Here is a 23,407-nt window from a genome sequence, read left to right as displayed (position 1 = left end):
GGATGTGTATTTTTGTCAAAAGAAAGAAAATCACCTAGCATCGCACCTCGGGTTGCCAGTTTATTTCGATCCAACAGCCCGCGATAAACCCTCGCCTCGGTGGAGCTCATCAAATTCAGTTTTTGCTGACAGTTTCAGGTTTTTGAGCCACATCTATAAAAACAATCATTTGAAAATTGTACCGAAATGAATCACGCCTATAATATTTTTGTCAGCTAATCGACTCTCAAACGGCGTCAACAAAAACTGATCGGAAGCTTCCTGACGGCGGGATTTAGTGCCGGGCTGTTGCGTAGGACTACACTGGATGTAGCTCGGTGTACCAAACAAACTGTTACGTGCAGCCACGTGCTCGAAAACGTCTTTTATTGACGTCACCCATTTCAAAAAAAGCACCGTACACCACTGTGAGCCACCAGTCCCCAAACAAGTTTTTATTGTCTTCCATATTTATCTCAAAATGAGGAAGTCGTCACATCAGTAACGGTTTGTGGCAATGAATTATACAAAAACAGAACCGGGTACAGCAAATAAAAGTTCAGCTGTTCTGTATTTAAAAAATAAGATGACACTATCTTTGACTATCTTATAAAAAGAACTGCGTAGAAAAGCGGACTTTAAAAAGCAACTCGATATAAAAGCCCCACAACACATCAAGTACATTGTTTACACGGTATATCTGAATGAAATAACATATTACAAACACTAAAGTGATAAATAAACGTAGCAGACGAGCTATATTCTTACATTTTGATTGTTGCCGAGCATTTACCGATCACGTCTCGCTGTGACATTAAACCAAAAAAAAAACCAACACCTGTTTTGACGCCTCGCTCTGCTAATCTTAACACACCTGTCTCATCACCTGCTCCTCATCCATCACTATGCACTCTTTGACTGTAACCGTCTTATCTTTGGTATTGCCTGTGCGCCTCTGCGTAATTCTTCATGACAAAAATCTTTTTTTTATTCTTCTCTGCACCCTGTGCAGCAAAGTAGCGGCCTTCCCTCAAAAAACAAAACACACAAAAAATGAAAAACAGTTCTTCTCGGTCATCCACAGACCTCCCCCCACACACACACACTCCTTCATATGAAGTATTCCTTCTTTTCGTTCGTAGCCTGGTTGCCGTGCTCCTCGTCGGGGTCCTCTCCCGGAGCCAGCTCCCCCGTCGTCCTGTAGTCGCCCTTGTTGTGGCAGAGATACCGGTAAAGCAGGAAGCTCAAAGCAGCTACCGTCAGCAGGATGAGAACAATGACCACTGGAAAAGTCAAGCAGAATATCATTAAAAAAATAAAAATAAAAAAGATGCAGCTTTGAGGGACATTTTAAACGAAGAGGATGAACAGTTACCTGCAATGACTGCGGAGTCTGGACCTGTGGGTGGTGTTGTTGCTGCTGCTGTCGTTACCACTGCAGGAAAGAGCAAATAAAAGAAGCTGTAGCGGTGTCAGGTAACAGGCGAGGAGAAAAAAAAGGTTACGAGGGTTGATGTGCTGCACGGGATCTGAGAGGAAGTAAACCGTGTCAAGAGGAGACCGGTTTGTGTGCCAGTGAGAAAGAAAAATAGAAACCAAAAACGTGTTGGAGTTACCCTGACTCATGGTGGTGGCCGCCTGCGTTGGTTTAAGCGTAGAAAGTCTCATCCCTGCTGCTGAAGAACACACAAGAGTGACATGAGGACCGGACTATAAAAAGGTTATGATATCCGATCATATACCCTGCTGTTAGCTGGAAGCAGAGTGAATACATTTATATAATAAAGACAACAGTGCACTCACCATCTGTCACGGCTGCGCTTGTGTACGAGGACAGCGTGTCTGAAGCTGGGAGGTGAAAAAGCATGTTAGAAATGTCGCAGGGCTCAGTCTGCTGGAAGAGACTTGTGTAACTGCATAGCTGCTGGCTGAGGAGGGAATATTAAGTGTTGTGACACAGTAATCTGATTATTAAAAAGGGCCGGGGCTGAAACAAAACCTGCCACCCTCTTATTCCTCTGTGATGCAACGTCTTAGTCAGAGAACAACAAAAATACTCAGATCTTATACTCAGGTCAAAGTGTCAATACTTTTTTCCAGTAGATTATTAGATTAGAGTACTTTATTGATCCTCCGAAGGGGAAATTTGAGAGTTACAGCTGCAGTTACACACACAAAACAGGTTTAAAGTAGCAACAGGATAAATAGGATTAAGAGTCTGACAAGAAGGAGTATACAGTCTGATCAAGGCAGCAATAAGTCGATTAATCAATCGTCACAAAATGAATCTGCGTATTTTTAAACATTCATCGGTACAAAGCTCTTGATGTGAGATTTTCCTGCTTTTCTTTGGTCATACTACTGGAAATTTAACGTTATGTCATCTTCTTATCCATTATCCCACAATAGAAGACATTTGATGACGTGCGATTTCTCATTACCGACGTGTATGCTGTTGTATCTGATGGAGGTGGAGCCAGTTTTAACGCTGCCCAATAGGTTAATCCATGACGATACATCATGTGTGATGCATTTGAACCTCTACTTGGATAGTAGCAGGACCGAGCCTCTGCACAGCCGATCAACTGTGTGTGAAAACATCTATCGCTGAAGCAGTGAAACTAAAGATTATGTTCATTACCCTCACTGCAAATGATAGGATAGGTTTCCTCAGTCGGTGTTTTGATTTCTAAAAAGGCGAGTGGGAGGTTTTTATTGTGTGAAGCACTTTGTGCTGTACAAATAAAGTCTCACCGTCACTGTATCAGACCTTAAACAGCTCCTTCAGCCACAGAGAGACTGCTGCTACTCCCACCATGGAAAGAAGGAGCGGTACCACAGGTCCTTCATTCAACAGCATGAATTCAGGACTTTTTATTTATTTTTTATGAGTAATTTCTCATCCACCTTGTCTATACAAGTTCCCCAGCGTGGCATCGTGATAGTCTATCTTATGTCCTCGTCTGGTGACGTCCATCAACACTTCAAAACCCCATAAACTTTCATTTTACTTCAATATAAAGACCAAAAAAAAAAGCAGCAAAGTCTCACATACGAGAACCTGGAATCATAAAAATGATTTTTTTTTTTTAAATAAAATAGTTTATCTACTTATTGTTGCAGCTCAAATTGAGTCTATAAAGTAAAACCTCTAAACTTGACTTTAAATGCAGCACTGCAGTGCACTGCAAAATACTCATTTCACTACAATGTGAGACTAAGAAAAGCAGCAAAGTCTCATACGAGGACCTGAAATCATAAAATGTCATTTTAATAAAATAGTTAAACTACTAAAGGAGCTGCAGCTCAAACTGAGTCGATGAAGTCAAAGTCAAACTACCTCTAAACTTTAAATACATAAATATACATTTAAAAATTACCTGCAAGAATCAAATGTGTCAGAAAAACTTAATTAAAACTGATTTAAGGTGGACTTACTGTTCATGGTTAGTGCTGGTTATTTTGCTGACCTGTTGGAAACAAACACAAAAGACAATAAACGACCACAAACCTCAGTGACATGTCTTAAATCACGTCTTCTGACCGAGCTTCTTGTCCATGATTGTTGGACATGATTTATTTAAACCGGTCAACACCTTTTTCCACCATTGTTCCCAGCAGCAGCTGCAGCAGCAGCTCACACTCTCTTTGTCCAAACCTCTGAAGACAAACACACCAACAACTCCTCCAGCATCCTGAACTTACACAGTCTGACTTTATAAAGGGAGTTAAACCACATGTCCAAGGTTTGAACTTCCAGGTAAAGACTTTAACAGTTTGTCTTGTCACAGCTGTTGAGCTCTTACCTGGGCGCAGCTGAAGCGTTGTCACAATCCTTTAGAATAAAAAACAAAAAAACAAGTCTACAACTAAAAAAAAATTCAAGTTTCCAGGTGTCGGTGGAGAAAACGAGCGCACACCGCCTTGACTTTAACTTAAAGGCTGAAAGTGAAGCGCTGTGAGCGGCTTTAAAGTGCGTCTGTGTCCGCGGATCTACTTTTCCTCGCAGCAGCAGCTCGTGAGTCATGCAGCACACGCTCTCGGTTTCCGCCCCTCCCTTTCCTTTCCTCCCACGGATCCGTCAGAGATCGTCTATTCGTGCCAGGATCTGCATGCATCTTGTGTTTTCTGCACTAAACATTTTAATTCAGGGGTCTTCAAACTTTTTTTTCCAGAACAAAAGGACCCCCATGACCGAGAGACAAACAGAACATGGATCACACACCCACATGTAATTAATCTTTCATCACACTTTAAGCCTGGCCTATAATAACTTTTATATTCACTTTACTAAACTTTTATTTCACCCTTTAACTTATTTATAGACTAGAATAGATCAGGGGTGTCCAAACTTGTTTTAAAGAGTGACAGATCTGACAATGTGAAGATACTAACATTTTAATAATGTAAAAAAAAATCACCAATTAAAATTTATTTTCATTCTCACAATTATCTTTTTTTTATTTTAAATGACAATGTCACCAAATTTAAGCCAATCAGGCGTGAACAAATCTAAAAAAAAAAAAACAGTTCTTCCTTTTTTTTCACATCCGGAGTCAGAAAACAAAGAATAAACTGTTTGAAATACGTTAAACTCGCATGAAGTTGATACAAATCTGAACCTCGTGTTCATGTAATGCAAAGTCTGTTAGCGTTTAAGTTTAAAACGTATCATATCTTTCTCTTGTTTTTCACCAAATCATCCAGAAAGTAATATTTTGTGTCACATCTACAGATATATGTCCTTAGAGGTTCAAATGCTTCATTATGTCAACTAAAAAAAAGTCAAATCTTCCAGCCATACAGTATCAGACAATCCTTGCAGACCATAAATAATATATTGTAAAAATGAAGCTTTGGGCGGCATGAAATCTGACCGCGGGCTGTACTTTGGACATCCCTGGAATAGATACTTTATTGATCCCTCAAGGGATCAAGCTCAAGCTCTGGACGGCTGAGTGATGGGCAGCCACCCAGAGTGCCACCCTCCATACTTTCATCCATACTGGACTTGAACCGGCCACCCCCTCCGGTTCTCAAGCCAAGTCTCTATGGACTGAGCTACTGCCTCTGGATACTAGGTTATTAGTAACAATTATTATTGGTTATTAAATGCCAAGAGCTGTGCATCTTTGGACGTGTGGGAAATATAGAGAGGGAGAAGGAGTATTTTAAGGTTTTTGTAATTAAAAGAATATAACGGACGTGGAACCAGAAAAGACATCATGCATATGCTGTCCATTCTTTATACATTCATTGGTTTCATTTTAACTCCATGGCTGTGAAGTGAAGCCAATGCCAAAGTACCAAAAACTGCAGTTCCTCAAACTTCCACTTGAGGCTGGCTCCAAAAGTGAGTCAGTCTCCATGTTAATGTTAATCCCATTCACACGGCAACGGCCAATCTGATGATCGGACCGGTCAAACCTCTCCACAGTCGGCCTGAAACATGCTTAAATGGAGGCCAGGCGGCATATGATGATAATCAAACTGCGGCTGGTGCTGGAGATACTAAGGTCAACTTTGATTCAACAAATAAGCCAATGCTTTCATTATTCTGGAGGAAGTCTGCAGAAGAATTCTTGGTTGTGCTAATATAGAAATTGTTGACTAGCCACGAATTTAAAAAAGTAAGTAAGATACATGAATATATATTGATGCATATATTATTATTACTGGCCATGATAACACAGGGCAGCCTGCCTTTCTGCTGTTGTCCAACCAAGTATGTCGTCTCTCAAGCAGACAGCGCGACAGCTGCAGAGTTCATACCAGAGAGGAACAGAGATTCAGACAACTTGAAATGGTTGAAAAGGTTTCAAACTTTCAAGTCGGTTTAAACCTGCAAATTTACCCCGAATGGTGTCAGAATGTCTGGGAAGACCTATCAGAAAATCTGAAGTCTTAACTCTGACTGCCTTTACAAAAACCCTTGTTCTTACCATTCAAGAAGTGAGAGACAGTGAGGTTAACAGTTTTCCAGAAGCTCAGGTTTAATGTCAAATCTTATCCTGAATGAGACACACGCGAGTCTCATAACCAGACAACTGTTGACATTTAAGCTGGAGACTTTACAGTGTTGGGTTCATCATGAAGTGAGCTGAGAAGTCTGAGAGTGAGAGCTCGTTGTTTTTTTGTCCCTATCGTTCCTTTGGCAGTGACACCATGAAGACAAACTTCAGATTAAATGATGTTTATTGAACACATACATCCGTCCATTAGCTTATACCCTCGAGGGCGTGCGTATTCATCAAAGAATTAGAGTCAAACAACGCGTGATAAAAAAAAGAAATTCAGAATTACACGATGATTTGTCTTCTTATCTTTAGGACACACCTAGATAACAAATTCCAAGTGTGTGAGTGAAAAGGATTAATCATACTTTACATTTAATTCAAAGCAAATGGAAGATAAAGTTCAAATAAAATGAATCCCTGACGACAAGACTGCTTCCTAAAATAAACTACATTTTTGTTCAGTGGCAACATGAAGTTGGAGTTTAGCCCAGAGAGCACAGCACAGAAGATAACTACTCTGGTGCAAAATAAAAAAATGACTCCCTGCAAGTTTGTAATTAATGTCTGTGACAAAAAATATTACAGATGAAGCGTCGCACAGGCTGTATTTCAATAAAAGATAAATAAGAAAACTAACACCGACGAGTCAAGGCACAGTCCATCACTCATGACACCACAGTTGGACACTTCAGTGCGGCTGTCTCCACATTTTTTTCCCCTTCGCGCAGCTGTTGACTTCAGTCTCTTCTGTGTTTCTCTGCTGAAATCAAGACAGGCCGGACACAGATGAATGAAAAGCTCAGTCAGACAGAGAGGAACAAGACGGCTGATAATATGTGTGTTTAAATGTATACGTACAAACCTCGTTTGTAAAGTCTGAGTGCTTTACACCACTGTGTTTTTTGAGTCCGTAGATGCCTGAATTTCTGCAGGAGCATCCTGGATAGGGCACAAAGAACATCATCATGACAGAAAACATACACAGAGGAGATCTGCGTCAGCATTCCTCAGCTGTGTGATAAACAAATGACAAACCTTGTGAGGAATGCTCAGCTCCTTAACCTCAGAGACTTTGCCATTCTCCAGCCCGGCGCTGAAGTCTGCCGGGTTGTCTTCTCCTTCCTCAATGTGCAGAGGGCCGTTGTCCGCCGCAGACAGCTGCTCGTCTATGCTCTCTGAATCACACGAGTTGTTCAGTTCAGAGCTGCTCTCACTTGGTGGAGCTTTCTCACCGTCTCCCTTGTTGTCAGACTCTGCGGCAGGCTTAGGCTCGGACTCCTCTTCCTTCAAGCCCTTCTTCTCCTCTTCCACCTGACTGATGTCTTCTCCCAGCTCGTTTCCGGCCGTCCCCGCTGCCGTGTCCTCTCCTGCTGCAGGCGAACCGTGGTTCTCGCCGTGGCTGGTTCCTGTGTCCGGGTCGCCGGACTCAGATGTGGGGCTCTCGGGAATTGATGATTCCGAGGAGCCCCGAAGGAAGCTGCTCTCTCTGGACAGAGTGCTGTGGCGGGGTTTTTCCGGAGACTTGAGGCTAGACCTCTGGCCTGGTTTAGGACTGTAGTTCCTGTGGAACTCAGAAAAGCTGGCTTTCCAGGCCCGAGGGGACATCAGGGATCGTCTCTTCAGGGATCCATACCTGTGGAACATCAGACATAAAGGAAGGGAATGGTTTGAATATAAGGAGACATAACCTAAGATAAGTTCACTGGAGAGCAGGACAGCATCTGAGGCATTGTCAGTGAGGAAATAGGACAAATAATACAGTAAATATTGGAGCTTTGGACCCTGATGTGGCCATGTAGATGTGGAATATTGGCATTAAAGTTTCTTCCCTTTTATTGGCATCAGAGCTGCAAATTTGGAGCTGTATTATTATTAACATCAACACCTTGAGGTCAGGCTGAGAAAATGATGTTTTAAAGTGTTTTATGATCTGCAAAAACTGAGCAGAACTCCAACAAATGATAAAAGAAAAGAAAAACTCACCGCTGCAGTCCCTTCACAGCAAACACTTTCTCCGGATGCTGAGCCTGCAGCTCCTTTATCACATTCTGCAGATCGAGGTTGAGCTAAGAGAGAAAAGAGGACGAGTTACAAAAACAGCTTTTTTTTAAATAACAAAAAAATACAGTTTTATAACCGATGCTCAAACATACCGTGCCCATCTCCTTGTAGAAGATGTCTCGTAGGTTTGACACGGCGGAGAAGACTGAGACGTAGCATCCGATGCGGCTAGAAGGAGGAGGAGGGAATATCTAAATGTAATCGAGCGTTTACACCCTCACACATCGTATGACGACAGAAAATATTCACCTGTCGTAGAGCGCAGGCAGCTCTTCTTTTAATTCATTGTTGATGCCCTCGTAGACGATTTTGGCAGCGTTCTTCTCTTCCTCTGCCTGCGGATTATTGAAAGAACATTTATGAACAAATGCAGACTTAAAAACAAAAAACACACAGACATATATGTCAATAATAATCACCTTGTTTATCTTGATATCATCCCTCTTCTTAGCAGTCTGCACTGCCTCCAGGTGGTGAAGGGAAGAGTCATAGTCGATCAGCTTCCTTCCCCTTTTACCTATTTTCTCCTGCAGATTGAAAGAGACAAGATATATGTTGCACGCGTGTGTGGATATAGAAACCACTTGTGTGTGTCTTTGCTGGTTTGCTCTCAGGCCTTTTACGTGTCTTGACTTACCCTGACATCAGGGAACTGGCTCACGTAGGTCTCCATGGTGCGTACGGCCTGGTCTAATAGCTTCACCTCATAGTCATTCCACAGGAGGTCCTCCCCCTTATTAAAAGGTGCATCAAAAAATATCGCATTAATTATGTATAAAGAGAAGAAGTGGGCTTTTTGGTCCCCTGGCGATGTGTGTGTGAGTGTATCTCGCTGCTTTTGTACAACAGATATGTGCAGTGGTAGCTGCTCTGATGATCATACTCACCTCTACAATGGCTCCTAAATCTTCCTCTCCGGCCCAGTCAGTTTCGTAAGAATCAAACAGAGACTGGTTGAGGCGTCTCGAGGCTTCACGCATGTCTGTAAAAAAAAAAAAAGCAGATTGGACTACATGAGACCTGCAGAGGACTACAAATCTACAGTTTTGCAGCATCTGCAAAGCACAAAGCAGTCTCACCTCTGACTGCATTGATATAGTTCCTCAGGTCTTTGTACATTCGGTTCCCATCAGTCTAGAAATAGAAAAACAGGTTTGCATGAGTGTTAGTCTTGTAATTTATGACTTTTATGACGATGAGTCACTGATTAGAAGTCAGTAAATCATCCTAGCAGTAGACTTAGTAGTAAAACAGTAAATATGTTTTCAACTAAAAGTCCTTTTTTTTAATTGTTCAAACGCTCACTGTCCAAAATATTACTATTATTATTGTCTCGTTAAGCAGGCGGTGGATTACCTGCTGGTCATTAAACTGTCTGAGAGACTGTTCAAATTCCTCATCTCTGCTCTCCATGGTCTTCCCCAGCCTTTGCAGCACCTGCAGGAAAAAGCAAATATATAAAAAAAAAACAGCAGCGACTGAGCAGTAATAATAAGTTCTTCCTCTCTTATTTGATATTTGGGAAACAAACAAATCTTGCAGACTGTCACCTTTTCTTTGCCTCTGCTCAGCCGTCTTTGGACTTTTTTAGCAAAGTCACCAGAGCTGCTCTTTGGACTCGTGCTCTCAGCCATATTTTGTCTTGACTGCGTTTGTTCCTGATGATGAAGGGAGACAGAGAAGAGAGAGAGCACGTTACAACGACTCCTCAAGACCTCAGAGTCTTCTGTTTTAATGTTGCACAGTGACACAAGCGCTTTACAACAGCACACCTGCACCTTTTCCTCTGTTATATATTATTAATATCAGTATTTTTACTACAGAGAGTAGTGTAGTAACATCTCTAACTAGAAATAGGAGCTCATATCTCTGTCTTTATTTATCTATATCTCTATATTCACCTCGGTTAAAAAACAAAGCAGCGAGAAAAATCCTCAATATATGCAATTAAAATACTTCAAGTAAAAGTCCTGCATTCAAAGCTTTAAAGCTTGGTACCATTACCATTCATGTACTAGAAGTAAAAGTAATTATTATGCAGCAGAATGGCCTCATTTTAATCATTATGTATAAAATATACGTCTTGTCCTGCTGGGTAGTTTAATCTATGACACTGTATCATGTTTTGTAGGATGCTTATATGTTTTTTTTTATGTAAAATCTATTTATTTATGTATATATCTACCTAATATCTATATAGTAACTAATAATAGATATAATAATGTTTATAATAATATATAATAATAATAATATAATATTTCCATCTGAAATGCAGTGGAGGTTATGATATTTGTTATATTACATTAGATATGTAGATGTATTAAAGTCATCCATTAATTTTATTTTTTTTTTATATATACTGTATATTATGTTGTACAATATTACTAAAATCCACCTTATAATTATTATTTCCATTGTATATAACACTATATGATGTTAATATGTTATACTGCTGAGTTACACATTGTACTTACATATTAATCCAGACAGGTATAATCATTTTATACTACTCTAGTGTAGTGCACTTTTATATTAGCCGGCATCATATCACTGATACTATACTTGCAGACCTTGCTGCTGCACAATTAACAGCAATGTTAATGATAAACTTCATTTCATGTGTTTCTTATCTTATCCAACACATTCCACCTCTGCCCCAGTGATCCATAGACTGTTTACTACAATACCCAGAGTCCCCTGCGCTTAAACCACTCCCAGCTGTTGAATGGCAGCTGTGAACTTTAACCGTGGTGTTGATATATTTCTTTGGCTGCTGGAGGAGTGGCCCCATGACAAACGACCAGCTTCCTGCAGGACGCGATCATGGGGAGCGATCTGATGAAATGTGCCGTCACAGATCTGGGCATCCAGTGGGCCGGCTGGGCTCTGGCTGCAGCCTTCAGGACCGAGAAGTTTTATGATTTGGCAGGTAACGTGAAACAATCTGAGGACACGTGTCGACTGGTTTTATATTCACATTTAACTGGCGCAAACAGGAAAGTTAATCACATAAGAGCCACCAGAGAGGCTGTGGACTTCTTATATTTGAAAGATTATTATATTATTATATTATATATGAGCTGCATTCATGTGTTGAAGTGTCATTATTATAAAAACCTGTGTTATCTAAAACAGCTTTGTTGTGAAACAGCCAGAGAGCTCCTCCCTCATCTTATAATCGATCCAATCAGCTTAACCAAAAGTCCCTGTGTCTCCAGGGGCGTAGAGAGCAACCTTAGGGCCCCCTTTTTGGGGCTTTTTGTGGGCCCCAATGGAGAATTGACATCGCCGGTGTCCCCACTAGTAATTTGTGCAATGTAGTCTCACTTTTGCATTCATAAAAAACCATAAATGAATATTTACAACAACATCAAATGAGAATTTCTGTATTTTCTAAGTCAATTCTTAACTTTGTAGTTTCTTCTAGAGCTGAAACATTTAATCGATCAGGCAGTGGACATTTATCTGCAGCTATTTTGATCATTTTTAATGTCAGAACAACAAAAAATTACCTCGTTCCACCTTGTTAATTATAAAAAATGTCCTGGTTTCTTTATCGTTTATGACAGTAAACTAAATATCTGTTGCATCGGGTAGGTGTAGGCGTAGCTCTGGGCTTGCGATCAGCATTTTTTTTCACCATTCATTTAGCAGACCGGTAAAACAATTAATAACGAAAGTAACTTTGTAGTTGCAGCACTAGTTTTTCACCCAGTTAGAGTTTCATTCAGGTGATTGAGTTCTGTGCGTTAAAAAGTTACGAAGTTAGAGAACGAATTAAACCTCTCAGCTGCTTAAATAAAATCGTCGAATCATTTGTCGTACATAGAACAGTGCAGCTTACCTGTCGACACCAAATGTCTGATTTCTTGATAATAATTCATAAATGAATCACCTTGACACTTCTCCTTTTTACTCGTCCTCTTCTGCTCCTCGTCTGTGCGCACCTCGCTCCTGGATATTTTACCCTTGAACTTTGGAGCCAATTGTCTGCAGTATCCTGGGTAAAAGATTTATTGAACACGCCTTAGTCTGGAAAAAGTCAGTCCTCTGCCATGCCCAAATCCCAACCGCCCCCAACACCACCACCCTGAGTCTACAGCTGGTGTGTCTCTGTTTTTTCTCACCAGGATCTGGCACATTTATATTACTTGCCCACCTGAGTCGGATCCTGGGAGGAGCTAATCACGTCCGTCAGAAGGTGCAGACTGGGTTGGTGACAGCGTGGGGGGTCAGGTAAGTAAGATAGCGTTGACCCCTTTTTGTTAAACGCTCTGAATTAAACTCCCACAGAGGTATGAATATATACAATTATATCCTGCATGCATTAAAATCTGCAGAGAAGTTATATGGAAGGGTCCTTGGCGAGGTCAGAAGAGGAACTAATGAGTGTGAAACCTTTACCTCAGGTTAATGAATAATGCCCGGGTTAATGTGAGTGGATGTTAACCATGTTCTTCCTGCAGGCTGGGAACATTCCTCTTCATGCGGATCTTGAAGGACGGTCATGATCGCAGGTTTAACAATGTCAGAGACAGCCCAGGGACTTTCTTTGTATATTGGACTATCCAAGGTACTTGGAAGCGATGTGTAAATATCTTCCTCTTGCTGTGTCACCACATAAGTAAAGGGAGGCATACCTTGAATAAATCTGTGTAGTTTCTAGCTCATTATGTATGCATTTATTCTAGATAGGAGCTGTTGGTTACATTAAGTCAGATACATTTACTACATGGAGGTAGTAAGCCAAGCCTGGTTGGAGATGATTAATTTTTTTTCCCTGTTTCTCCCAGCCATGTGGGTATTTATGACCCTCCTGCCCACCCTCATGCTGAACACTGAGAAGCAAGATGTGCCTCTGGGAACGAGAGACTACATTGGCTGGACCGTATGGGGCCTTGGATTTGCCGCTGAGGCTGTTGCTGACCAGCAGAAATGGCTTTTCAAGAGTGACCCAGATAACGCTGCAAGTCAACAGACCTCCATATTGTGCAACCCTTAACCGCGTTAATGCCTCATCTCACTGTCCCGATTTCCTTTTTGTGCCTCCAGGGGAAGTTCATCCAGAGCGGACTGTGGGCCTACAGCAGACACCCAAACTATTTTGGAGAGATCCTGCAGTGGTCCGGTCTCTGGCTCTCCGCCTCATCAGTGATGCAGGGTCAGCAGTACCTGAGTGTGGCGTCGCCTCTTTTCGTCTGGTTCTTGCTGCGCTACGTCAGCGGCATCCCCATCCTGGAGAAGCAGGCCATGAAGAAGTGGGGATCTGACCCGGCCTTCCAGGACTACATTAGAAACACTCCTCTACTCTGGCCTAAATTTTGATGTTACATATTTGTTATGTCGCCTCTGCACAAAAACACATTCAAGTCACAAGCACAACACTTTGACTCTTTTATGTCACTTTGTACGTATGTAAAATAAATTCCAGTTTATCATTCCTTGCCTTTTAGATAACAGCCTCCTGTGTAAGATATCTTTGTGGTGTGACATGATTGAGAGCCAAATACGGGACATGTAGTCTAGACTATCAAGACTAGACTCTGCAGTTTAAGATGTGCGTTAAGCTTTTTTCAATCATGAACGTGTCAAACTGAATGAAAGGAGGCTGTCGCTCAAGAGGAAACGCCACTAAAGCTGTCAGTATGCTTCATCCGACATCCGAACCAGTTTGTGACAATTTTTGTAACTTTCTGAAACGGACTCAGTGATGTGGCCAACTGTGTGGAGGTGAGAAAGAAGGCAGGGTTTGAACCAAGCAGCAAACTCTGTGGCTGTGAAGTGAAGCCAGTGCCGAAGTGCCAAAAAACATCCACTTGAGGCTGGATCCAAAACGATCTACGTAAGACCCCAGAAATGAACAGGTTTTAGTGTCTATAGCTATTTTCCTTGTTCATAACTGCACAGGGTCTAAATGTTTATACAAATCACCTAGAACGTCCAGGCTCCACTCAGGTATTATCACTAATTTTGCTTTCCACCATGGTTAGCAACACGTCATACAAACCAGGTCTTTAAGCATAACCCAACCCCTTAGAGCACCATCTTATCAACCCTTCCCTTGGCGATTCATATTGATAGCCCACACGTGATCTGAATTACTCCACGGGTGAGAACTAACCAGCGTCAGTCAGAACCGAAACCTTTTGGTTAAGAGGTTGAACCTCTTCCAAGTGAGGCTATATAAATGATTGCAGCCTGCGACAACAGGACATTTAAGGACCCTGATCACAAAACCTCCAACTGAAGATTCAGCTTGTAAACATTTAGCAGAAAACACAGGAGACTTTTTTTGCAAAGGTCAGAAATGTATTTTATAAGTTACTTGAATTTAGAGCATGTGTTTGTGTACAAAATTTATGCTTAGAAATTTCAATCAAATAATGCCACGCTTACTGAACTGGCCAATTGTATTAAGTAATTGCCTTTAGCATGGGACTGCTCACAAGTAACCCTCCCACGGTACAAAAATTACACAGAGTAATAAACACTGGAGTAAAATGATCCGACACAGATTACAGCCTGTCACGTAAAACCAGCGAACAATGATCCCGATGATCACTTGCCGTGCAGGACAAACGGGGAAAACACAGAGGCAGTGAAGATTTTAAAAACAGGATAAATGCCAATCAACAAAAACATCACACTCGGTCGTGATGACCGAGAGGATGAGAAAAGGTTTGCCTCGAGGTTTCCGAGCAGGAAGACATCAGAGAATTTAAACATTTACAGCACAATTCCCTCGGGGGACGAAGACAAAATTTAAAACTGAAATACAAACATCAAAACTAAAAAAGATAAACGCAGTCACACATTCATTTACAACCTACAATGAAATGCCTAAGAGTCAGTTCTTCAACTTCTGAGTGACACATGAGTTGAAAAGACTGTCAAAAGATTAAAATGAGCAAGCGAGCCACAATAAAACTGTGCATATGTTACAGTACGTTATTTTCACCCATGAGCACATTTTTCAAAAAAGAGTAATATGCGGTACATTCCCGTGTGTTACGAGGTGAAATGAGAATGCCTTGTTAAACATTTAGCAAAAGCTCAGAAGACACACAAGTGTGCATAGATAGGAAAACCTACATTTGGTTAAAAAAAACAAACACATAAAATCAAAATACAACTCTTATCATTGTGGAATATTAAATGATTATAAGTAAGAAGACTAAGATGGAGGAGCTATTATCAAAAGCAGTACCGCGTTGTGTGTTATGCGTAAATGCCAAAATGTATTGCCGTGTTAAGGAGAGAAGTGTAGCTGCTTTGGTTTATTTGAGGAGCGGAGATGCGAAGAATTTTCCCTGGCGTGAAAATCCAACTGCCGATTTGCTCTTGCCCCCAAATCTGTAACGAAGAGTGCACATAATGACATTTAATGGAATTAGGAGTCAAAGTCAATACAGAGTGCATGAAGGATAATGAGATATCGTACAGTAGATTAACTCCCATGAAAGACATTTAAAAAGGAGTCGCTGTCTAAATCTAAACTTTATAGCTTTGTATGAATCAGCAGTACACAGCGGTCATTCGGAGGTAATTAATCATTAGCTTGTTGCTTGTAAAAAAACAATGTTAAAGCAGTGCAGGGGCAGGCCTGTGGTTTTGTGTTTACCTGGGCGTCAGAGAGGACTTCATGCGCTGAGACAAGGAGCTGGAGGACGGGGTTTTATTGAGCTGGTGCTCTGGAGTGGTCAGAGGTCCCAGCATGCTGACTCCTGCAAACAAAAATAAAATGAAACGTCAACCGGCAAACAAACCTGGACTCGTACAAAAACACAGCGGAGGGTGGAAAAGGCACACAAAGTTTACCCATGTTCCTCTCGGGGGTGGCGTAGCAGTTCGCGTTCTCGATGATCAGGTGGTCCAAGTTCGGCTGCTCGCTCTCCGCCATCACAAACTGACCCCAGTAATCGGCTGGAAGAGCCAACAGACGCTCGACAACCTGACAACAAAAAAAGAAAGGATTGTTAAAAGTGTAAAAGATCGGGGTTATTACAGCGCGTTGCCTCATCCTCTTCCAACAATGTTCAGCTTGTTATGCAGATGCCTTGGGCAAGACGGAGGGGAAATACTAAAAAAAGTCTGTGGCATTGGGATGACTTTTATGAAATATGGTGTCACGTAGTATAGAGCTTCTTCTTTGTCTCTATGTTTTGGCATGTCAGCCTGTTACATTAGGCTGTTTGATGATGATTATATCAAAAATATTGAGTTCTCATCAAATCTTGTCTCGTGATAATACATTTGAAAAGTTATAATCTTTAAGATATTATGAAATCATACCACATTTATTAATAGTGCTTGCGTCTTAGCAGTAGCCATTCCATATATTTAAATTCTGTAATAACCTCTATATATAGTAGCCTCAATTATTAGTGGAGGAGTCCGCTATGACCGGATTCAAACCACCCACACACCCACACACAGGAAACGAAGCATGCGTGAACTCCGCGAGTGTTACGCTTTTTAAATTTGATCTCATTAACATCTCCTTTAATGTTTACATTAATTAGTTCACATTAAAAGCGTCCAACTGACAAGACACGAGGTGGCTTTTATTGCAAAGCGGTCGCGGGAAACTTTAATGTACTTGTCACAAAGGTTAATGGTGATTGTTGAAAAATACGACCGGGTAGTTTTGGGGCTTTTCTGACAGTGGATAAAATTTGGAGATCTTGCTCAATGTATTGGAACAAAGAGTCACACTGAGCTGTTAGATGAAGACATGCTGGCAGCGCTGACAACTTCTCAGCAAGGCGGCGGACTCTTTTATGGCGCTCAGCGTGACAATAGACAGAAGTTGTTTATGGCACCATGTAAAAAAGGCCAGTTATTTTACAGACTACTTAAGTAAAAACACCACAAGCATGTTGCTCTTCTGTTGTATTCCTGACAAAGACAAGTGTTTGCTGCCCCCACAATTCTGGGACTTGTAGTTTTTTGTGCACCCACGAGTGTGGGTGAAGTTTTTCCACGTGACACGATACACAACAGACATGACGAATCGTTCAGATCTACCTTGGGTTGTCGTTTGGTATCCTGTAGGATGGTCATGGGATCGGGGTTGGCGACTGCGTGACCCACGATAGTCGGACCAAACACTCGAGCCAAATTACTGATGTCCATCCGAGTGTCCAAACTGTCAGCGACCCTGAAAGATTTCAAGAGATTCAATCATGTTTCTTTGAAGTATGCGAAGTGTTCACCATTCAAAAGTGTATTTAAGGTTAAATAAACTGAAGTTCTTCCTATAAATGAGATATACTTGAGGTGAGGAGACGAGTGAATGTCAGCAAATCCCAGCACTGAATATGTAGCAGGTATATGTGAGACTTCAGAGCAGAGCGAATGCTTCTTAATAAGCTGCATTGGGATAGCTCACAAAGACATATTAGTAATACAGATTTAGAGGAGAGCAGCTGCTAACCTCTTAAGGTGAAGGACTAAGAAAGCCAGAGTGTCTCTGTTGGGCTGTGGCAGGTCGCTGATGGTTTGGTACATCAGAGCGATGCTGTTGTCGTCGTCTGAAACCTCTGAGAGTGAAAAAAAGAACAAGAAGTGGCTGTGACAAATAAGTACTAAAGAAAGGCGAGCAGACTGACAAATGAATCCAACTGAGCTCTCCATCACAGCTCAAAACAAAACTACTAAAACAAGGTAGAAAGTCAGTTTTAAACACCGGACACACTTACCGGCTGCATCCATGAAAGTACGGTTGAGGCGGAAGGTGAGAAGAGGCTCCTTGAGGTTCCTCAGGAAGTCCTTGAGGAGGCCAGTGACGGCGTGGATGTCGTCCACCTTGCTGAGTACGGGAACAGCTTTGCCTCGGAGGAACTTCTCCTTCAGCTCCTTCACGGTGCGATCGGCACCAGACAGACGATACAGTCCAGCCTGAGTGGGAAGAAACACAACCGTTCACCATTTACAGTTCAATTTCCTTCAATAAGCTGGCCTAGTCAGTTCCTTCTGCTTCCAGTCTTTATTCCAAGCTAAGCCAATTGTCTCCTTATCGCAACGCAACAAGAGTGGTATTAATCTTCTTGTATAATTCTTGACAGTTAAGTGAATAAGCATTTCTCTTTTGTTTGTTTTCTGTAAAAGAAATCCTTTCCACAATCTCAAAGAAAACAAACACTCTCTCTGCTGACATAACGCTGTCAGCCTTCGAGCTGTGAAGAAAGTGAGACAGAAGCAAAACACAAAAACAACAACAGAAGGAAGAGACAGCAGCACAGTCTCACAGAAATAATAGATTTTGAGCCCTGCCACAGTCCAATTACGAAACTGAATCCCCCAGGAACAGATTGTAAAAATCTTAGTCACAGCTCTTGAGGAAAAGAAATTAGATATAACTAGTGGGGTGTACAGCTTTACTGTTTCACACTACTGCATACTATTAAGAGAGGAAAACGACGCTCACCTCATTCAGGCCCCTTTGCTCGATTTCACTGATACAGTGAACTACGAGAGGAGGAATCATGGGCGACGTGCCAGAGACGTAGTCTGCAAGCACACCCTGGAAACACATGAGGAATGGGGGTGAACTGTTAGCACTGCGCCAAGCAGAAATATATAAAATGTGTTATGAAAAAGTGCTCACACACACACCTCCCCGATTCGGACCGGTGTGCCACCCAGGTTGGGGATGCACGGCAGAGGGCAACGCTCACGGCACTCGGGGTGTGAGACCACCCTGCAGTCACGGCACTTCAGTGAAATCTTCCCAAACTTGATCCTCTTCCCGCAGGGTACGCACGACTCAGGCTTAATGACCTATAAAAAGACATTCGACTTGAGGATTTAAAAGGCCGGTAAAGACTAAGTCAACAGCTACGTGCATGTGATAAGCTAAACCAAGAAATTTAGTTTAATACCGGTGTCTGTGCAGACATCAAATAAAAGTCCAGATTGTGATTCATTACGGAGAACATTTTGCCCTAAAATCTGTGACTTCGAGTCAGGTTAAGTCTCCTGAATGGTCTCCTTACAGTTTTGGAGACAAACTCGTGAAGACGCACACCCCCGTGGTTCTGCGGTGTGCTGGGCTGCATTTTTATCTCTCCGTCAGGGTTGGCAGGCTGCTTGAAGACTTCCTCAGACCTGACAGATTCAGAGTCCCACTCCATGGCAGCTGAGCAGGAGACAGAAATACCAACGTGTTAGTAACCAGGACCATTCTGCAGTTATGAGAAAGTATAGTGTCACCTCGCTGCTGCTGCCTATTCAGATTCAAGACAATCAAATTAAAAAAAGTACATTTTTGTACATGATAGGCAGTCTGCTTTAATGAAATGGTGGATTTTAATAATTTAGGTTTGGTAGATTGATTTGGTGGATGATAATCTGACATAAGCCTTCTAGTCCTAAAATGGCTTGTAAATCATCATGTCGCGTTTCCACTTTAATGGATTTCACCCGAGATTAACAAGATAATTTCAGGATTAGAGTGCTGCGATTCTGACAGCACAAAGCCCAAAATGATTGTTCCTAACAGGCTGAAAGAAACTAACCGCTTGGCTCTAAATCAATTTTTAAAACTCGTGTTTGAAGAATAAAGTTACAGCTCAAGGTTACATCATGCATCATAGCAAAAAAGAAAATCTTACCAGTCTTTCTCCTGCTGCGAGTCCAGTAAGGAACAGTCTCAATGGTTGAAACTGCCTCAACAGGCCCTCCATTCGCAGGGACGGTGACTGTGGTTTTTGTCACAAGGGTCTCATTTCCCTGCCACGAATAAATAAAAACTGTTAAGTTATGTCAGTCAGACAGTAAATAAGCATGGTTTGTGGTCATGGGTAATAAGACACATATTTTAAGTTATGAAAAGGCGGAAAACATTCCCAGACTGGAACTAAAGGGCCTACCATGTCGCCCAAAGCTCTGCCTGATGATCGAGACCGTTTGGAGACAAGTGGAGGACCGTCTACATGATTTCTCGACGACGAGCGCTGAAGTCAACAGAGCAGACATTAGATCTAAAGTCCAAAATCAACTTTTTTTTTTTTAAAGAGAAAAGGTGCACATGTTGTCCACATACCCTTTTTTCTCGTTTCTTGAGTCGCACTGTTCTCACAGTGGAGGAGTCCCAATCCTGTCACAAATCAAGCACATCAGAAGAATCAGGTTTCAAAATGACTTTACGTAATATTAATTTAACTTAAGTGATACTAAAAAAAGAGGAAGTGCTTACAAGTGAGTCATCAGTTTTGTCGTAGCTGATGTCTGACAAGATGGAGGCGGACTCATCTATCGTCTTCAGTCTGTCGGGAGCAACAGAAAATACATTTAAAGTTTATTTAAATTTTCTTCCAAAAAGACATTTGTGCAAATTGTTTTGTTTTGTCATTTCATCCTTTGAAAGTTCAGAGTGTCAGCGGTGCATTCATGCATTAAATAGATGGGAGATGAGAATGCAACGTGAAATCAGTTCCACAGTTTAAAGTTAACTTGTGAATACACTTGCGTGCTGCGTCAGATATTCACACATTTAAACGAGAACACCCACAAGGTGAAAACAACAAGAACGCGCCACACTCTCCATTGTACCATATGGCTGCAACAACAGCTATTGTAGCAGACACAGCACTGATAAGGCCAGGTTCAAAAATAGAAACTCATGCATGGAAAGTGAGGCTTGGACTATGAATGAAATCTAAACCCTGTCTATAATAAATACATCGCTGCATGTGTGAGTTTATTACCTCCGGCTGGTATTCAGGTTGGCTGCCGGCTGGCAGTTTGTGCTGAGGAAGGCCAGAGCTGATCGCTGCTCTGCACTCAGCTGAATGCTGTTACTGGATCCCTCGCTGGTCAGGAGGTCCCGGATCAACTGAATCTGACGGTCCTGTATTATAGAAAAAGCAAGCAGACCACAAATGAGAAATAACAGAGCAGACTTCAACATAAAAAAACAAAGGGGGTTTGCATTTGATCCAACATACCAGCTTCTCACAATCAGCCTCTGCCTTTTGCCTCCGCCGGATCTCCACGTCTACTTGGTTGCGGGCGTGTTTTAGTTTGACCTCCAAGGCTCCCCTCTCCGTTTGTGCTTTGGTGAGCACCTCTTTGCAAGACCCCAGCTCTCGCTCCGTCCTCAGCCATTTGCGACGGCAGTCATCAAAGTTTTGTGCCATCTGGATGAAGTCTGGGAAACAGAACGAGCACACAGTAAGTAAAGTAGCAGTCTATATATAGGAACCTATGGCATCTACGGTAAGTAGAGATAAAACCTTAAAGAACCATAAACTACTCACTGGGTTCAATGTTCTCGTTGAGAAGCTCAACCTGCGTCCTGAGCTGATCGTATAAGCTCTGGAGGTTTAGCACAGCCGAGTCCATGTTGTCCTATGGAAGTAGACCCTTAAAAAGATCGGAATCACATTATTATTATATTTATATTTATATTTATATTTATATCACAGGCTGTGGTTTTTGTCACAAAGGTCTCATTTCTCTGTCACGAATAAATAAAAACTGTCAGACAATAAATAAGGAATGGTTGTGGTCATGGGTAATAAGACAAATATTTTAGTTATGGTGAGTGTACGGTTCAATTGTACATACAGGTATAGACACAGTTTAACAAGGAGCATGACAGGTAGGGGCATAAACATAAAAAAATAACTATAAACCTACATGTGTGTGTAAATATAGATATCTATAAACATTGTAGACTGGATAATAATAGTGCAATGGTGCAGGTGATGGAATAATATGTACATTAAAATACATTTAATTTAAACTTTAAAAGCCACCCTACTCCTGTATCATCAAACTCAACGAAAACAATTAATCAAATTATGAGTTATACCTGTTTTACCTTCACAATTTAACGTTATTGTTCCTTTTAACGTTCAGTTTACCGGCTACAAACTTTATTTATGTTCCAGAAAGCGACTTACATCTCCAACTTCAGCGTTAACCGACTCAAAAATAACACGGCGGTTAGGAAACGTTTTACCGCAACGGTTACTTACCGTTTACCGGAGAAACGTTGGACAGCACAACCGTGTCGGTGTTTTATCTATCGCGCTGCTTCTTTCTTTCTTTTTCTTTCTTTCTTTTTTTAAAGTTTTCTTTTCTTTCTTTTCCTCAGACAGAAGCTCGTTGTACCTTTGTCCGCATCCTTCCTCTCCGCAGCTGCAGTGACCGCGTTTGCATTTTCAAATTTCGCCGCTAGCCAATGAGTGACGAACACTGCCTAGGTGAGAGCGTGACTTCCGGGCACGGGGTTTTCAGAATAAAACCACCCGGTAACGGTCGCTCCGTCGCGTCAACACAAAAAACAGGTAGAAAACAGATTAAATTATTAGAGTACAACAAAACGACAAATACATGTATATTTATATTAATTAAAAAAAACACAGTTACAAAGAAAGAATGAAAAAGAGGGGAAGAAAAACGTTAGATTTCCGGTCAAAACTAACTTTCAAAATAAAACGAAAAAAAAAAACCTGTTTATTTTTGTTGGACAGCGTGTGAGTGGAAAAATAACGACCACAGAAGCTGTGAGGGCTGTTACATCAAGTTTAACCGACACATTCAGTTTGCCACGACTGATGTAAGATGCCCAGCAAAAAAAAAAAAAAAACTTTACATAACACAGTACAGCTTTATTTGTGAAGTACAACCCACATTTAAACAGCTGACTGACTGATTTTAAACAAGACAGTGACGCTGACCCACTATGTTAAAGGTTATATAATATAATATAATATAATATAATATAATATAATATAATATAATATAACATAACATAACACAATATAACAAAACACAATGGGTTCCCGCAGCTTCGCTGCATGGACCCCAATAACATAATATAACATAATATGACATGACATGACATAACATAACATAACACAATATAACATAATATAACGTAACATAACATAACATAACATGACATAACACAATATAACATAACATAACATAACATAACATAACATAACATAACATAACATAACATAACATAACATAACATAATAGATATGGGACAAGATAGGTAGATAAGGTGCAGTGGCAAGATGATGGTAATAGTACTGATGGTATGATGGTAGTGTTATATATAATATAATATAAATATAATATAATATAATATAATATGATATAATATAAGATAAGATAAGATAAGATAAGATAAGACAGACTCTGTTACAGCAGCTCACATAAACACAAGGTGGAAAAAAGGATAAAAATAAAATAATAATTAAAAAATCTACCTGAAATCTTAAAAAAAATAGAAGTTTATATACACTATGCACATCTTTGAAGTATACAAATATGCATGTTGAATGGCTTTGTATAATGCACATATATATATATATCTATATATTAGTAAC

General features: G+C 41.0%; 4 protein-coding genes across 5 annotated transcripts; 1 reads left to right on the top strand and 3 right to left on the bottom strand.

Moving 5' to 3' along the window:
- Positions 1–408: 408 nt before the first annotated feature.
- Positions 409–4,057, bottom strand: LOC104919902 (cell adhesion molecule 2-like). The gene is made up of 6 exons (XM_010732021.3): positions 3,786–4,057; positions 3,418–3,449; positions 1,783–1,827; positions 1,596–1,655; positions 1,355–1,414; positions 409–1,262 (listed from the first exon to the last, which is right to left on the bottom strand). Exons 2-6 carry the CDS (start codon positions 3,422–3,424, stop codon positions 1,090–1,092), a joined length of 345 nt encoding a protein of 114 aa, XP_010730323.2. The 5' UTR covers positions 3,425–3,449; positions 3,786–4,057; the 3' UTR covers positions 409–1,089.
- Positions 4,058–6,100: 2,043 nt separating this feature from the next.
- On the bottom strand, positions 6,101–12,161 carry bin2a (bridging integrator 2a). 2 transcript variants are annotated; one of them, XM_019273805.2, is made up of 13 exons: positions 11,953–12,161; positions 9,608–9,715; positions 9,414–9,494; positions 9,137–9,191; positions 8,945–9,039; positions 8,695–8,790; positions 8,477–8,584; positions 8,307–8,392; positions 8,150–8,225; positions 7,980–8,062; positions 7,032–7,629; positions 6,859–6,935; positions 6,101–6,756 (listed from the first exon to the last, which is right to left on the bottom strand). In XM_019273805.2, exons 2-12 carry the CDS (start codon positions 9,689–9,691, stop codon positions 6,882–6,884), a joined length of 1,416 nt encoding a protein of 471 aa, XP_019129350.1. In that variant the 5' UTR covers positions 9,692–9,715; positions 11,953–12,161; the 3' UTR covers positions 6,101–6,756; positions 6,859–6,881. The 2 variants fall into 2 exon arrangements, with proteins under 2 accessions (XP_019129350.1, XP_010730326.2); XM_010732024.3 differs by having other exon boundaries at positions 6,101–6,753.
- Positions 10,791–13,698, top strand: si:ch211-210c8.6 (uncharacterized). The gene is made up of 5 exons (XM_010732023.3): positions 10,791–10,986; positions 12,188–12,293; positions 12,524–12,630; positions 12,851–13,023; positions 13,110–13,698. Exons 1-5 carry the CDS (start codon positions 10,881–10,883, stop codon positions 13,380–13,382), a joined length of 765 nt encoding a protein of 254 aa, XP_010730325.2. The 5' UTR covers positions 10,791–10,880; the 3' UTR covers positions 13,383–13,698.
- Positions 13,699–15,162: 1,464 nt separating this feature from the next.
- Positions 15,163–22,283, bottom strand: racgap1 (Rac GTPase activating protein 1). The gene is made up of 17 exons (XM_019273822.2): positions 22,043–22,283; positions 21,320–21,425; positions 21,008–21,210; positions 20,768–20,910; positions 20,257–20,326; positions 20,104–20,157; positions 19,931–20,014; positions 19,673–19,790; positions 19,055–19,197; positions 18,675–18,839; positions 18,487–18,582; positions 17,759–17,957; positions 17,494–17,599; positions 17,085–17,217; positions 15,876–16,008; positions 15,679–15,781; positions 15,163–15,410 (listed from the first exon to the last, which is right to left on the bottom strand). Exons 2-17 carry the CDS (start codon positions 21,402–21,404, stop codon positions 15,335–15,337), a joined length of 1,911 nt encoding a protein of 636 aa, XP_019129367.1. The 5' UTR covers positions 21,405–21,425; positions 22,043–22,283; the 3' UTR covers positions 15,163–15,334.
- Between the last annotated feature and the right edge of the window lie 1,124 nt (positions 22,284–23,407).

This window comes from Larimichthys crocea, chromosome XV, assembly GCF_000972845.2.
Source record: "Larimichthys crocea isolate SSNF chromosome XV, L_crocea_2.0, whole genome shotgun sequence".
Taxonomy (NCBI): domain Eukaryota; kingdom Metazoa; phylum Chordata; class Actinopteri; family Sciaenidae; genus Larimichthys; species Larimichthys crocea.
Note: the sequence above shows the minus strand (reverse complement) of the source record. Positions and strands in the feature narration are given on the sequence as shown.

Bases quoted from the DNA above. Each gene is read 5' to 3' on its own strand.
- racgap1 (XM_019273822.2), bottom strand. From the start codon at position 21,404: ATGGACTCGGCTGTGCTAAACCTCCAGAGCTTATACGATCAGCTCAGG. The intron at 18,583-18,674 runs GTGTGTGTGTGA...ATGTGTTTCCAG, and splicing joins CACCGGTCCGAATCGGGGAG to GGTGTGCTTGCAGACTACGT. The intron at 15,782-15,875 runs GTAAACTTTGTG...TTTTGTTTGCAG, and splicing joins CACCCCCGAGAGGAACATGG to GAGTCAGCATGCTGGGACCT.
- si:ch211-210c8.6 (XM_010732023.3), top strand. From the start codon at position 10,881: ATGGGGAGCGATCTGATGAAATGTGCCGTCACAGATCTGGGCATCCAG. The intron at 12,294-12,523 runs GTAAGTAAGATA...TTCTTCCTGCAG, and splicing joins GTGACAGCGTGGGGGGTCAG to GCTGGGAACATTCCTCTTCA. The intron at 13,024-13,109 runs GCAAGTCAACAG...TTGTGCCTCCAG, and splicing joins AGAGTGACCCAGATAACGCT to GGGAAGTTCATCCAGAGCGG.
- LOC104919902 (XM_010732021.3), bottom strand. The intron at 1,415-1,595 runs GTAACTCCAACA...TCTTTCCTGCAG, and splicing joins GGCCACCACCATGAGTCAGG to TGGTAACGACAGCAGCAGCA. The intron at 1,263-1,354 runs GTAACTGTTCAT...TGACTTTTCCAG, and splicing joins AGACTCCGCAGTCATTGCAG to TGGTCATTGTTCTCATCCTG.
- bin2a (XM_019273805.2), bottom strand. From the start codon at position 9,691: ATGGCTGAGAGCACGAGTCCAAAGAGCAGCTCTGGTGACTTTGCTAAA. The intron at 8,791-8,944 runs GTGAGTATGATC...CCTTTTAATAAG, and splicing joins ATTTAGGAGCCATTGTAGAG to GGGGAGGACCTCCTGTGGAA. The intron at 8,063-8,149 runs GTATGTTTGAGC...TTTCTCTCTTAG, and splicing joins TCTACAAGGAGATGGGCACG to CTCAACCTCGATCTGCAGAA.